General features: G+C 36.9%; 1 protein-coding gene across 1 annotated transcript in view; it reads right to left on the reverse strand.

Annotated features, from left to right (window-relative positions):
• Positions 1-8,847: 8,847 nt before the first annotated feature.
• Positions 8,848-16,398, reverse strand: part of LOC142221753 (uncharacterized) — a 76,698-nt gene continuing 69,147 nt past the window's right edge. Inside the window, exon 5 of the mRNA XM_075291543.1 lies at positions 8,848-10,048. Coding sequence (XP_075147658.1) covers positions 9,168-10,048 — 881 coding nt within the window. The 3' untranslated portion in view covers positions 8,848-9,167. The remainder of the gene's footprint in view (positions 10,049-16,398) is intronic.

Here is a 16,398-nt window from a genome sequence, read left to right on the forward strand (position 1 = left end):
TGTGTGAGTGTCCTGCTGTTTGTGTAAGGCGTAAGCGAATTTTAGGAGCATATAGCTTTAGATTACTGGCGGACCTGGAAAACGTTAACTTAAGCAGTTTGTTAATGTTTGTGGAGCAATCTGGTTGGTTCAACAAAAGTAAATAATATAGAAGGTTCAGTGGTTAAGACTAGAAGTGCCCATATGTAATAGGTACTTTTAGTTAAATGTGGTATCATAATGGACTGAATAGTCTAAGTGAGCCTGAAATTTAATCGGGCTGCCACTACCTAACCTATATAATTCTTGGACTGATTAGTAAAGAAGGATTGAGAGCCGCATCAGAGGCTTTCATTCTATGGGGAATATTAACATTATCTTATTGAACAAAGTATTGTGATGACAGACTTGCTAGATAGTCGGGATTCGCCTGGATTGTCGGCTCCAAGAAGTGTCCCGAATCTTTCACAAAATTTTCCAAAAAAAAAAACCGGAATTGCATACACAGAAAAAAATTTCCGTAGTTGAACTAACGCTAAATTTAACTTACTTTTATTGGAAAAAATTTATTTGCTTGTAGTTAAATTTTATTATTTTTATCGAAATTTTCCACAGCTTAATGAAATCTAATTTTTTTTAAGTATGTCTCAAAAATTTTATGAACTAAACGTGAGTATAAAGTTCAATGACCGTGCACATAAGTTCAATATAAACTAAAGCAAAAGAAGATTTTCGTACGGTTCCCAAAAATAGTAAGAATGAATTACTGTATGGTTAAAATTGTCATGATTTGGCACCAATGATTTTCTTCTTTACTTTTAGTATTTTTTTTCTTCTATGAGATGATGTAATTTCGTGAACTGGTTTTAACAACGCTTTGTGTAAATCTCAAAATGTGGAGTAAAATTTAGTTCAATTTTCGTGCGAGGTAGTTCAGTCTTCCTATAAAACAGATCACTTTTTTTTCGGTGTATGTTGTAAGTTTTGTGATTTTCTAGAAATGAAAACGATTTAAAATCAAATCGCTTATTATACCGTCCACCATAGGATAGAGGGTGACATTCCGTTTGTAACACATCGAAATATTGCTCTAAGACCCCATATTCTGGGTCGAGGTGAAATTCTGAGTCGATCTAAGCATGTCCGTCCGTTCGGAAATCACGTTAACTTCCGAACGAAACAAGCTATCGACTTCAAACGTTGTACAAGTAGTTGCTATTGATGTAGGTCGGATTGTTTTGCAAATGGGTCATATCGGTTCACTTTTACGTATAGCCCCCATATAAACGGACCCTCAGATTTGGCTTGCGGAGCCTCTAAGAGTAGCATAGATTGAATGAAAATCCAATCTGGCTGAAATTTAATACATGGTGTAAGTATATGGTCTCTAGCAACCATGCAAAAATTGGTCCATATCGGTCCATAATTATATATAGCCCCCATATAAACGATCCCCAGATTTGGTTTGCTGATCCTCTAAGAGAATCAAATTTCATCTGATCCGGCTGAAATTTGGTACATGGTATTAGTATATGGTCCCTAACAACCATGCAAAAATTGGTCCATATCAGTCCATAATTATATATATAAACCGATCCCCAGATTTGAACTTCGGAGCCTCTTAGAGGAGCAAATTTCATCCGATCCGGTTGAAATTTGGTACGTGGTGGAAGTATATGGTCTCTAACTACTGCGCAAAAACTGGTCCATATCAATCCATAATTATATATAGCTCCCATATAAACCGATCCCCAAATTTAACCTCCGAAACCTCTTGCAGGAGCAAAATTCATCCGATCCGATTGAAATTTGGTACATGTTGTTGGTATATGGTCTCTAATAACCATGCAAGAATTGGTCCATATCGGTCTATAATTATATATAGCCCCCATATAAATCGATCCCCAGATTTGACCTCCGAAACCTCTTGGAGGAGCAAAATTCATGCGATTCGGTTGAAATTTGGTATGTGGTGTTAGTATATGGTCTCTAACAACCACGCAAAAATTGGTCCATATCGGTTCATAATTATATATAGCCCCCATATAAACCGTTCCCCAGATTTGATCTACGCAGCCTCTTGGAGGAGCAAATATCATCCGATACGGTTGAAATTTGGAACGTGGTGTTAGTATATGGCCGCTAATAACCATGCCAAAATTAGTCCATATCGGTCTATAGTTATATATGGCCGATCACCAACCACACAAAAATTGGCCTATATCGGTTCATAATCATGGTTGCCACTCGAGCCAACAATAATCTACCAAAATTTTATTTCCATAGAAAATGTTGTCAAAATTTTAATTCTATTGAAAATTTTATTTCTATAGAAAATTTTGTCAAAATTTTATTTCTATAGAAAATTTTGTCAAAATTTTATTTCTATAGAAAATTTTGTCAAAATTTTATTTCTATAGAAAATTTTGACAAAATTTTGCTTCTATAGAAAATGTTGTCAAAATTTTATTTCTATAGAAACTTTTGTCAAAATTTTATTTCTATAAAAAATTTTGTCAAACTTAATTATATACGTATTTAATCGCCCTTTTTCTAGTTTAATATATACCACGTATGGACAACTTTGCATTTTAGAAGACGGTCATAGGAAGTTTTAAGATACCTTGCCATCGGCAAGTGTTCCTGCAACCCAAGTAATTCGATTGTGGATGACAGTCTTCAGTAGAAGTTTCTACGCAATCCATGGTGGAGGATACATAAGCTTCGGCCTGGCCGTACTTACGGCCGTATATACTTGTTTTTGCTTTTGGATATTCATAGATTTTAAATGCACATTTGGGAGCCACCGTGGTGCAATGGTTAGCATGGCCGCCTTGTATACACAAGGTCGTGGGTTCGATTCCTGCTTCGACCGAACACCAAAAGTTTTTCAGCGGTGGATTATCCTACCTCAGTAATGCTGGTGACATTTGTGAGCGTTTCAAAGCTTCTCTAAGTGGTTTCACTGCAATGTTGAACGCCGTTCGGACTCGGCTATAAAAAGGAGCTTAACATAGAATCGGGCAGCACTCAGTGATAAGAGAGAAGTTCACCAATGTGGTATCACAATAGACTGAATAGTCTAAGTGAGCCTGATACATCGGGCTGCCACCTAACCTAAATGCACATTTGGCTGTCAGATTTTGTTCGACTTCATTCTATCTTATCGTTGACTAAAACAAATCAATTTACCATCACTGTCTTTCGAAACACCAGATGGCACTTGATCAGTAAATGTAAACAAAAATATACCCAAATACCTAATTTGGTTTGAAATTAACGTTTTTCTGTTAAATGTATGTGTAGAAATTATAATAATGAATTCACGGTAAGTGTCCAATTTCATCTAAGGCTGCATTCCTTTACAACATTTCAAAGTTCGATTTTATCTTATATGGCGTTGTCACCAAGCATGTTTTGGAGTTTGAAATGTTTTCCCTTTATTAGCATTTCAAAACGAGTCGTTTGCCCATACAAAAAGTTAAATTCAAAAGAAATCACGAAAGTTGGAACTAGCACCGCATTTCCCTAAAGTAGCTAGTTGCAATGAGCTAGTTCTATTCGGAACTACCTAACTCAAATAAGAGAGAAGTTCACTACTTGTGGCATCACAATGAACAGAATAGTCTAATTGAGCCTAACAGGCTGCCACTATACCTAACCTAACCTAAATACTAAGATATATTAATCTTTGCTAAAAACAACAAAATTTAACTAAAAGTTAATGTTTAAAATTGCATTTGATTTAAAGAATTTTTTTTATATATCAAAAGGGCCGTACAATGTGTTTCATGTGTAAAACAGAGCTTTGACTGCATAATCATTAAAACCAGAATTCAATGTACCAAATATTTTGTTTCGCCTAAAAGTGGTATGCACTTTATTTTGCAGTATCATTTATGACCCTATATTGGCGACATCTACACCATTAACGAAATAATTTAAAGCATACCTTTGGGCACTGCAAAATCATATAGAGTGTTGTCATTTAATTGTGAATGAGAATAACACTATGACAATTTAAAAATGAAAACTGATGTTGTATAATACCATAGACCAAGGAAGGTATAGACATCTCAAGTGAATTCACAGCGCTGTAGTTTGTCTGCACACCGTAGAGGCCTCTTTTACGTCTGCAATTGAGTGATTTTTATACCCTTCACCACTACTGTGGTACAGGGTATAATAAGTTTGTGCATTTGTATGTAACGCCAAGAAGGAAAAGTCTGAGACCCATCGTTTAGTATACCGATCGTCTTAGAATTAAATTCTGAGTCGATTTAGCGATGTCCGTCTGTCTGTCTGTTTGTCTGTCTGTCTGTCTGTCTGTCTGTTGATGTATTTTTGTGTGCAAAGTACAGCTCGCAGTTTTAGTCCGATTGTCCTAAAATTTGGTATAGGGTCCTGTTTCGGCTCAAAGACGATCCCTATTGATTTTGGAAAAAATCGGTTCAGATTTAGATATAGCTGCCATATATATTTTTCACCGATCTGGTCATAATTGGCGTGTATATCAACCGATCTTCCTCAAATTCCGTACATCCGAATATTTTATGAGTCTCGAAAAACGTGCAAAATATCAGCCAAATCGGTTCAGATTTAGATATAGCTCCCATATATAGCTTTCGCCCGATTTACACTCATTTGCCCACAGAGGCCAATTTTTTGCTCCGATTTAGTTGAAATTTTGCACAGGGAGTAGAATTAGCATTGTAGCTATGCGTGTCAAATTTGGTTGAAATCGGTTCAGATTTAGATATAGCTCCCATATATAGCTTTCGCCCGATTTACACTCATATGACCACAGAGGCCAATTTTTTGCTCCGATTTAGTTGAAATTTTGCACAGGGAGTAGAATTAGCATTGTTAGCTATGCGTGCCAAATTTGGTTGAAATCGGTTCAGATTTAGATATAGCTCCCATATATAGCTTTCGCCCGATTTAAACTCATATGACCACAGAGGCCAATTTTTTGCTCCGATTTAGTTGAAATTTTGCACAAGGGGTTGAATTAGCATTGCTGCTATGCGTGCCAAATTTGGTTGAAATCGGTTTAGATTTAGATATAGCTCCCATATATAGCTTTCGCCCGATTTAAACTCATATGACCACAGAGGCCAATTTTTTGCTCCGATTTAGTTGAAATTTTGCACAAGGGGTTGAATTAGCATTGCTGCTATGCGTGCCAAATTTTGTTGAAATCGGTTTAGATTTAGATATAGCTCCCATATATATGTTTTTCTGATTTCGACAAAAATGGTCAAAATACCAACATTTTCCATGTGAAATCGCCACTGTTTAGTCGAAAAGTTGTAAAAATGACTTTATTTTTCCTTAACTTCTAATGCATATATATCGAGCGATAAATCATAAATAAACTTTTGCGAAGTTTTCTTAAAATTGCTCCAGATTTGAATGTTTCCCAAATTTTTTTACTAACATTGTGTTCCACCCTAGTGCATTAGCCGACTTAAATTTTGAGTCTATAGATTTTGTAGAAGTCTATCAAATTCTGTCCAGATCGAGTGATATTTAAATGTATGTATTTGGGACAAACCTTTATATATAGCCCCCAACACATTTGACGGATGTGATATGGTATCGAAAATTTAGATCTACAAAGTGGTGCGGGGTATAATATAGTCGGCCCCGCCCGACTTTAGACTTTCCTTACTGGTTTTTTACTAACATTGTGTTCCACCCTAGTGCATTAGCCGACTTAAATTTTGAGTATATAGATTTTGTAGAAGTCTATAAAATTCTGTCCAGATCGAGTGATATTAAAATTCATTTATTTGGGACAAACCTTTATATATAGCCCCCAACACATTTGACGGATGTGATATGGTATCGAATTTAGATCTACAAAGTGGTGTAGGGTATAATATAGTCGGCCCCGCCCGACTTTAGACTTTCTTTACTTGTTAAATTTGGCTTTAATTTGTTCTTTTGATGAAACACCAAATATTGGAAAAACATGTAAAATTCTATACATCCACACCTTTTTTTGTAATGCAAATTGACTGATTTGTACGGTAATTCTCGTTTTCCAAATAGAAATTGAGTCACTTAACTGCGCAATTGATAATACTCTCTGTACAATTAACGCTTTGTAGGTGAGGTGGTCCAATTTGAACAATATAACTAACGTGGGGTCCGGCAAACCTTATTTCTAAACTGATATCCTGCGTTAACATTTTTGATCAAAACCTTTTTAGCCATATTTTCCATAAAAACATATGGTTATTAAGCAAACACTGACCGATGTGCGAGCATAAAGAGAAAAGGTATTGAAAAGGTATCATTTACATAAAAAAAGGCACACTAAACATAATTACAAAAAAAAATGTGAATGTGTGAATATAGAATATTTTCGATATTTTCTCCTTGTAAAATAAGCAACAGGAGGATCTAGTCTTGTACCACTTTTATTCGCCAATGATGGAATTATTTTTTTCGGGGGAAAAACTATACCAAATTTGCGCAATACCTTTCATAAATTATTCCTAGCATATCGATATTTGTTCATAGCAGATCTTTCCCTAAGACTTGATAATAAATTCAACAAATCTGGATTGATGAGGATATAAGAGAGATAAGAGAACATGGTTTCGTTTAATGGAAAATCGGATATATCTGCCCGTCAGAATATCCAAAATTTTCAAGCGAAACTATGGAGGTGCAGGACATGAAACATGAAGAACCATCAAAGGATAATAGAGGAGACATTTGGTGAAATGATGGATGTCGTAGTGCTTGAGGTAGCCAAATATGCCAGGCGTGGCATTCTTATGCCATTAAGATGGTCCGGGGTGAATGGAAATCGAAAAAATACCAGAGGGAAATAACTGTAATAATAACTGAGCGAACGGGACTGGGTATATATGTGGATGACAAACATCGAGATTCGATTAGCGCATCACAACACAATCCTGAAGACAGAAGTGCGTGCCATAACGGAATGTGTTAAATGGCTCGGAAATAATACGGGGCCACAAAATTTTAACATTTTCACAGATTGCTGAATGGCATTTAATCCAAAACTAGACATTACGGTTTGATCACGAACCGTATTGGAATGCAAAAGCATCATCGAATACTCAGAAAACAGAGGATACGCGTCATATGGGTGCTGGGACATGCCGAAATAAGAGGAAACGTAAAAGCAAATGACGATAAGAGCTAGGATACATAGGGAAGTGAACTTAAATAACGCAAAGCCAATAGAGGGCCGAGATGGCCCGGGAGACACATAAGCGATGTGGACCAATGCAATGGTCGGAAAGGGGACGAAAATACTATTAGGTGACCCAGAAAAAGACTAGAGAACTACTCAAGGAGAGAGATCGTGGGAATAATGACCGGGCACCTAAAATTGTGTCGAATGGGAACAGCAGAAAGTGGCGCGTGTTTTGAGGTTGATTAGACCTTGGAACACTACCGTTGTCACTAACCTGCCTTTACCAGGCAATGATATAACCATATCGGTTAAGTGGTGATTCGTAACCTGTCCAACTGGAACTGGAAATAAATTGGGAAATAAGTTACAGATACAGAGTTCGTGGAATAAAAAAAGATAAAAAGAGAAATTAGAGCGCTCAACAAGTTGAATACAGGCTTAGGTGTATGTCAGCCGACATGAGACAGGGCCTGAATCCTCTTTTCAACCTTATCTAACCTAACTATGGAATAAAATACAACACGATAAATTCTCACACAGTCTGAAATGTCATACGCTCCTGCTTCGACACAAAAATGTCACTGGAGCAATGAAAATTTAATTATGCCTTTACTAACTTTCTTCCCTATAGTATGGAGAAAATGCAAGAAACGAACCGGATGCAATAAACATATGGCCGATAAAAATCAAGATTGAAATGACCATGGAGGCGACTAGAATATTAGTGATAGGGAAGTTATCTGGAGAAACACAGGAAAACCTACAATATGGTAGGTATTATTACACAGATAGGTTTTATATAACGGAGAGAAACGCGAAGGAGCTAGATATCGAAAACTTATCCTTGTCGGAAATAAGTCTAAGCATGAACTCAAGATCCATGTGTCTGAGTATATGCTAGTTATAGCTATGATGAAACTGTATTGTCACAAACCCTGCTACAAATTTGCATATTGCCAGCCACAATGGTTCAATGGTTAGTAGTCCGCCTCGCATACAAAAGATTATGGGTTCGACTAAACACCAAAACTTATTCGGCTATAAAAAAGGTCTTCCTCCCAACCCTAACGACTAAACGCCTTCATTGAAGAGTTTATTGAAATGTCTATTCAAAATTGTCTTTTTCTTATGTAGTTGAAAGAGGCTTAGGATTGCCGACCGAGACAGGAAATTACAGTAGGTAAACTTAGGAGAAACCTATTCCACGGCAGGGCAACATTAGCAATTTCTCAATATATAATATTGGGGAAGGAAGACTGAAACCGGACAATACGGAAAGAGGACGAATTAAGTTGGGAACCAATGGTTAGTAATCCCACCTCGTATTGCTATGGGTTATCACCTCTCATTTATTCTGATGACATTTCTAAGTGTTTAAAAGTTTCTCTAACCGATTTCAGGATGAAATACCGCCTGTCCTTTCCTCTTTAAACCTTGATTGTAATTAAAAATTATATGCTTGAATAGTCAAGCTGTCATAATGTTCCGTAGCTTGAAAATAGTCATCGGCTATAACAAATCTCTCAACTAGATGGCTGAGCGGTTCAACTAGGAACTAATAAGACTAGAAATTATAATCTCTTGTTATAGTTTGCTGAAAGGAGTAATATTCATCATAGTCTATTAGTGCAAAAAATAAAATTGTTCTGCGTGAAACAAAAAGCATTGTGATAAGCAAAAAGAAAAAATTGCAAATATTTGTTTGTGTATTTTTCATTTCGTTGGTGTATTATTGTAACAAATGTGTAAAAATTGTGATATATAAATTAATAAATAAATAAACTAATAAATATTTGATTTGTATGAAAATAAATAAAATGCATGAATGAAGTGAATGGAATGACAAAATAAATAAATTTTGTGAAAAAAATGCAAAAAAGTCAAAGGAATTCAATCGAACTTAAAATTAAAATAATGACTTAGACTAGAACTACAATACAATGTGTTGCTTCATTAGAGTTGCTCTCTCTCTCTCTCGATCTCCCTCTCTCTTCTCTAGAGGTTCTATTCATAAACTCCCAACAAGGGGATTATACAGCAAATTATCTTGATTTCCATAATCGTGAGCATTAAATAGAGGAGGGACTTGGGCTTTACGCTTTGGTCTTGTCCTTTGTGATTCGGTATAACGTCTAACCTTGTGTGGTCCATTATAGGAAGTATGGAACTCTTGATATCTTGAGGGTGCAGGAGGATAGATGATATATTTGGTTTTCTTCACTGCTGGAGGAATATATTTGTAGGCTGGATTGTTTGGAGGAGGTACCTTATGAACATTCTTCTCTAAGGCATATGAAACTTGGGCTGGTGTAGGATTTGGTCTTTTAGCCACTTCCAGAGCTGCCAATATGGGAGTTAAATCTTTCAAATTATCGTGAGATTGTCCTGATCCCGTATATGATGGATAGCTGTTATCTTCTTTGTAACCTCCACCAGTGTTTGGATTTGTCCATGGCTTGTAATCGTAACCCTCTTGTGGATGCTTCTGGATATATGCTTCCTCAGGACTGAGCTTTTGTTTATGCATTTGATGATAGATATCCGCCGCGTAAGCAGCTGTTATAGACTCGGTATGGGAGAGAGATTCTAAGGGTCCAAGATTTGAGGGTAATCCATAGGAATTCAAATCGGCATGATCACCAGGACCGGTATGACCAGGTCCCGTATGGAAATTTGAAGTGTCCAAGGCAACAGTTTTGGAGGCAGTATATTCGGTTTTACCATCGGGCAGCATATTCAATATTTCTTGTAATTGTACAGCAGCTTTTCGAGCCTCTTCATCGCTAAGCTTTTTATGACGTCCATAGATATTGAATTCTTGGCCAGTAGGTGCTGATACATGATGACCGTCGTGCGTATGGTAGTGTTGTTCTGAAGGTGCCGAAGGTACTGTTGCATTACATCGCAAAAACAATGTAGGACCGAAAAGTTGTGTGTTGTGTCGTGGGTTGTGTATGGAGTTGTGTTGCAATATTATTGGTGTTGACATTGATGTTCGTGGTGTGGAAAAGAAAAATCTCAGACGTATCAATTTATTTGATTTCTCAATAGATTAAAAAGATTTTTAAGTGTTAGTGTTTTATGTGATTGTTAGATTTGTGCTGAAATGTATACAAGTGTAAATGCTCAATGCATATGTACAATGGAAATCAGTAAATTGTAATGTGTACTATACATGTGTATTTGTTGGGACCTATCACTATTTACCATATCATACAAAAACATAAATTACAGCAAACTTCAACCTTGCTAAACGATAAGCTTTTATTGGGATGGACGGCTCTGTACGATGCTTCCCTTCAATCGGGTTTTAATGTTGAAGAGCCACCTTTTAGGAATGTTCATTAAATAAATATATAATCCGTGAAAGCTAACCGGCGATATAGCGGCTAGACCAAGAATACAAGGAACCTGTAAATCATTTTAATCCCAACTATCTCAATGTATAAGACAAATGAAACGGGACAGAAAGCAAGTTTAATACTGAAGACTCAGTCAGTGACCCAGACCAAGTTTTGCATGATTATTAGAACGCATGTTCTGACATCACATACTATCGTCCAAACGGATCAGATGATATGTGCTCCTCCAGGACGCTCAAATCTGAGCACCGGTTTATATGTGGGCGACATATAATTATATGAACATTTAGACCAAATGATGCATGGTTCTTAGAAGATATATAGCAACATCACGTAACAAATTTCAACCGAATCGGAAGAAATTTGCTCTTCCAACTTGTTTCGTTCGCAAGGTAGCGTGATTTCAACAGACGGACGGACATCGCACAGTATCAAGAATAGAAAAAACGACTGCTACAAGCCCTTCTTATCCTGCTCTGACATCCTTAAAAGTAATCGACTGACTGAATTTGACAAAATTGAACTTGAATTCTGAATACTCAGTCTACGGCAGGTGTTGGAGTCATTTTAAGGCAATGGTCATATATGAGAACGATAAGCACAAATTTTTTCTTAGCATACCAGGTGTTCCTTAAACCTTCGATCTAAAGATCAGGTTAAAGTACTTTGCTTACCCTTAAAAATGGGGATCATTTGACCAAGCAGACATAGTAGAATAGGTTAGGTTGAGTATCAGAAAGTTATTTTGGACCCTTTTAGATGATTCAGTTCATTGTGAGACCACAAGTAGTGAACATATTTGTTATCAATGAGTGCTGGTCGATTCTGTATTCAATGATAATGTACCTTCTTTTTCTAGCAGAGTTCGAAAGGCGTTTCAGATTGCGCTGATAGCACTTAGGAATGTCAAAAACTGGATAGGATAAGAACTGATTTCCCAAGATGGTTAAAAACTCAAATCGGGGGTTCGAATTATAACTCGGAGATGAATTCGGCATGTACTACAAAGTTGTTCATAATTTTATAACTAGGCTACATTTCTTCCACCGACTGTTTGGTAACATTTTAAACAGTTCAGGAGATGTAGTCGAAGACGACATTTTCGCAGAAGACGACTTAATAAAGGGTGATACGGTCAAAATTTGGTCAATATAAACTTGACGTATTTCTTTCAATTTTGCATTTAAAAAACCTGAACACCCCTCATTTTGAAGGTGTGTGTGTGTAGAATGTTGCTCCTATTTTGATTTTGGAATTCACTCTTCAGTTGTCAAAATGCCGTCCAAGCAAGAAGAGCAGCGTATCAAAATTTTGCTCGCGCTTCGTGAAAATCCGAGCTACTCGCACGCAAAGCTGGCAAAATCGCTAAAAGTTGCCAAATCAACCGTTACAAATGTAATTAAAGTGTTTGGGGAACGTTTGTCGATAGCCAGGAAGTCTGGATCGGGGGGAAATCGAAAACCGGAAGCCGCAGAGACGACAAAGAGAGTTGCCGGTAGTTTCAAGCGAAACCCTAACCTGTCTCTCCGAGATGCCGCAAATAAGCTGGGTGTATCGTCTACAACCGTGCATCGAGCCAAAAAACGAGCCGGACTATCGACTTACAAGAAGGTAGTGACTCCAAATCGCGATGATAAACAAAATACGAAGGCCAAAGCGCGATCCCGGAGGCTGTACACGACGATGCTGACGAAGTTTGACTGCGTGGTAATGGACGACGAAACCTACGTCAAAGCCGACTACAAGCAGCTTCCGGGGCAGGAGTTTTATACGGCAAAAGGAAGGGGAAAGGTAGCAGATATTTTCAAGCACATAAAACTGTCAAAGTTCGCAAAGAAATATCTGGTTTGGCAAGCCATCTGTACCTGTGGCTTGAAAAGCAGCAGTTTCATAGCTTCCGGGACTGTCAACCAAGAAATTTACGTGAATAAACGTCTGCTGCCTTTCCTGAAGAAACACGGTTGTTTCGTACTGTTTTGGCCGGATTTGGCATCTTTCCATTACGGTAAAAAGGCCATGGAGTGGTACGCCGCCAACAACGTGCAGGTGGTTCCCAAGGACAAGAACCCTCCCAACACGACAGAGCTCCGCCCAATTGAGAAATACTGGGCTATTGTCAAGCGGAACCTAAAGAAGACCAAAAAAACTGCTAAGGACGAGCAGCAGCTCAAGGCAAACTGGCTTTCTGCGGCGAAGAAGGTGGACAAGGTGGCTGTACAAAATCTGATGGCAGGTGTCAAGCGTGAGGCCTGGCAATTCGGATTTGGAAAAGCGAAAGCCTAACTGAATATTTTTCCTGAATTTTATACTAATTGAACTTGAAAAAGAAATTTAATTTGATTTTTTAAATAAATGATTTCACCGATTTACACGCGTTTTCCCTTGACCAAAGTTTGACTGTATCACCCTTTATATTCAGCATTTCTGTTGGCCGAGTCAAGAGCTATAACACTGCTTAATACCACAAAAATGAATTCACAGCATTTTTTGAGCTATGGTCATACGAAAATTGCAAAAAAGTGCTAAAAATCGAATTTGAAGGTTCATAAAAGACAAACCAATATTTCGGTGCGTCACAAACGGAATATCAAATATGCTAAACCTCCCATCATGTAGTTGAGGTGTATTGCAATCAAATGCGATTGTAGTTTGATACAAAAACTGTAGCACACTATTAAGCTCTATGCTGCGACATTTAATTCGTCCCTCTTTTATGAACAGTGTGATCAGTTTAGCATCTTTGCAGCTAAATTTATAATTTATTTTTGTATTTAGCCGTAAAATTTTAATGTTTTCAACATGCACCTCGCCAACGCTTTTAGTAACGCTTCAGAGATTTATTTTCCTTCTCTTGGGAAAGTAAGCAAGATTGCTATTAGTACCCAGCAAACAAAAAATAAAATTGTTCCGTAATTTTCAGTTCGCCAGAAGTTGGTACCCAGCGTCGACAAACAAATAGTGAAAATGTTCTTTTTGGATCCGGAAGTGGCACAAAATTAGGCAGAAGGGATGAATTTAACATGGGCTTGTCATTTCAACAGCCGTTGCACTGAATTTGCATCCCTTTTTACGGTGTGATCCGAATTCAGTATTTTGGATATGAATTAACAAATTTTGTGAGATGTTGTGTCAAATAAATAATTTTATAATTTTTTATGATTTTAGTGCATTCTAACGCTTGTCCGGAACGCGTAACCTCAAATATTTTCATAAATTCGCAATTTTTCTAGAGTGGACATTTCGACAAAATAATTTTTAATAATTTGTACCATTTATTAATTTTTACTCTGTTTTTAACATACCTAAGACATAAATGGAATTAAAATTCCTAGGTAGTTAAAATAAACAAGTATATACGGCCGTAAGTTCGGCCAGGCCGAAGCTTATGTACCCTCCACCATGGATTGCGTAGAAACTTCTTCTAAACAGTGTCATCCACAATCGAATTACTTAAGTTGCGGTAACGTTTGCCGATGGCAAGGTATCTTAAAACCTCCTAACACCGTCTTCTAAATTGTATGTAAGTCCATACGTGGTATATATTAAATCAAAAAAGATCGATTAAATACGTATATAATTCAGTTTGACAAAATTTTCTATAGAAATAAAATGTTGACAAAATTTTCTATAGAAATAAAAATTTTCTATAGAAATAAATAAAATTTGGTAGATTATTTTTGGCTCGAGTCGCAACCATGATTATGAACCGATATGGACCAATTTTTGTGTGATTGGAGACCGGCTATATATAACTATAGACCGATATGGACCAATTTTGGTATGGTTGTTAGCGGCCATATACTAACACCACTTGGAACGTGGTGTTAGTATATTTGAACCGGATCGGATGAATTGCTCCTCCAAGAGGCTCCGGAGGTCAAATCTGGGGATCGGTTTATATGGGGGCTATATATAATTATGGATCGATATGGACCAATTCTGGCACGGTTGTGAAAGATCATATACTAACACCATGTTCCAAATTTCAACCGGATTGGATGAAATTTGCTTCTCTTAGAGACTCCGCAAGCTAAATCTGGGGATCGGTTTATCTGGGGGCTATATATAATTATGAACCGGTGTGGACCAATTTTTGCATGGTTGTTAGAGACCATATACCATATCGGATGAAAGTTACTTCTCTTTGAGGCTCCGCAAGCCAAATCTGGAGATCGGTTTATATGGGGGCTATATATAATTATCAGAGGGTCCCTTTATATGGGGGCTATACGTAAAAGTGTACCGATATGGCCCATTTGCAATACCATTCGACCTGCATCAATAACAACTCCTTGTGCCAAGTTTTAAGTCGATAGCTTGTTTCGTTCGGAAGTTAGCGTGATTTCAACAGACGGACGGAGGGACATGCTTAGATCGAGAGCAATAGTTCGATGTGTTACAAACGGAATGACAAAGTTAAGTACCCCCCATCCTATGGTGGAGGGTATAAAAACATCTCATGGAGGAAATTTTTGGAAATGCTTTTAAAGTTGTGCTTTTAGAGCAACTTCCAAATTTTTTTTGCTGGATATGAATAAAAAAATAAAGAACACATGTTCAAAACTCACCAGCGGCAAATTTTTTATCACAAAAGATACTTTTTTATTTTGTGCATTGTTTTTATTTTGTTATTTCTGCGTATATAGAAATAAATTTTTCTATTTAAATTGAAATTGATAAAATTGAAATTTCTAGTCATTTGGAAAACCTTCTCACTTAATTTAAGTTTTATTTTCATTATTTTTTAATTTTTTGTTAATTTTCTACAATTTTTTGTGACGGTTAATTGTCCAAAAATTGTCCGAAAAATAACGTATTTTCTAGGTCCAAAAGTACTTCATCGGAAGTAGAAAAACATTTATTGATTAAAATAAATGTTTGTTTTTTTTTTTGTTGGGCTCTTATGGTACCTACAGTCCCAGGATCAACCCCCGGTGGGACCGAAAAAGTTTTTTTAAATTGTAAAAATTAGATAACAAGAAAATACCAGATTAATAAAAATAAAAAGTGAAATTGGTGAAAAAATTTTTTAGTTTTTTTTTTAATTCGCTACTTCCTGATCACAAATTCGGGATCCAAACTACTTTTTATACCCTGCGCCACACTGAGGAACAAGGTTGCAACACCCAGAATGAGACGAGGTAGATATATGGTGTCTTTAGCAATATTGCTCAGGGAAGAAGAAATCGGTTCAGTTTTAGATATAGCTGACATATATATCTTTCGCCCGATATCTACTAATATGGCCCCATAGGCCAGAATTTGGTTGAAATCGATTCAGATTTATATATTGCTCCCATAAATTTCTATGGCCCCAGAAGCCAGGGTGTTGCTCTGAGTTGCTTTAAATTTTCTACAGGGAGTAGAATTAACGTTCTGGATACACATTCCAATTTTGGTTTAAATCGGTTCAGATTTAGATATAGCTCCCATATATATCTTTCCCCCTATTTAAACTGATATAACCACAGAGGTCGGAATTGTAATCCAATTTACGTAAAATATCGTACAGGGAGTAGAATTAATATTGTAACTATGCATGCCAAATTTGGTTGAAATCTGTTCAGATTTGGATATATCTCCCATATACATGTTTTTCTGATTTCGGCAGAAATGGCCACTGCTAGGTTAGGTTAGTTACGCCTCACACAAAATGCAGGACACTCACAGAAGAGGTGTTTAATTGATTCCTTTTCCTTCGCATCATGACAGCGCATACAATAGTTATTATACTTCGCGCCAATAGTTTTTGCAAAATCGCCTATCAGGCAGCGACCCGTTATAGCAGATATCAGGAGTGATATCTGACATCTCGAGAACTCTAGCATATCTAGTGTGCGGTTTAAGTTGAAATGGGGCCATATTTGCTTGGTGTCG

Source organism: Haematobia irritans, chromosome 1, assembly GCF_050003625.1.
Source record: "Haematobia irritans isolate KBUSLIRL chromosome 1, ASM5000362v1, whole genome shotgun sequence".
NCBI classification, from domain to species: domain Eukaryota; kingdom Metazoa; phylum Arthropoda; class Insecta; order Diptera; family Muscidae; genus Haematobia; species Haematobia irritans.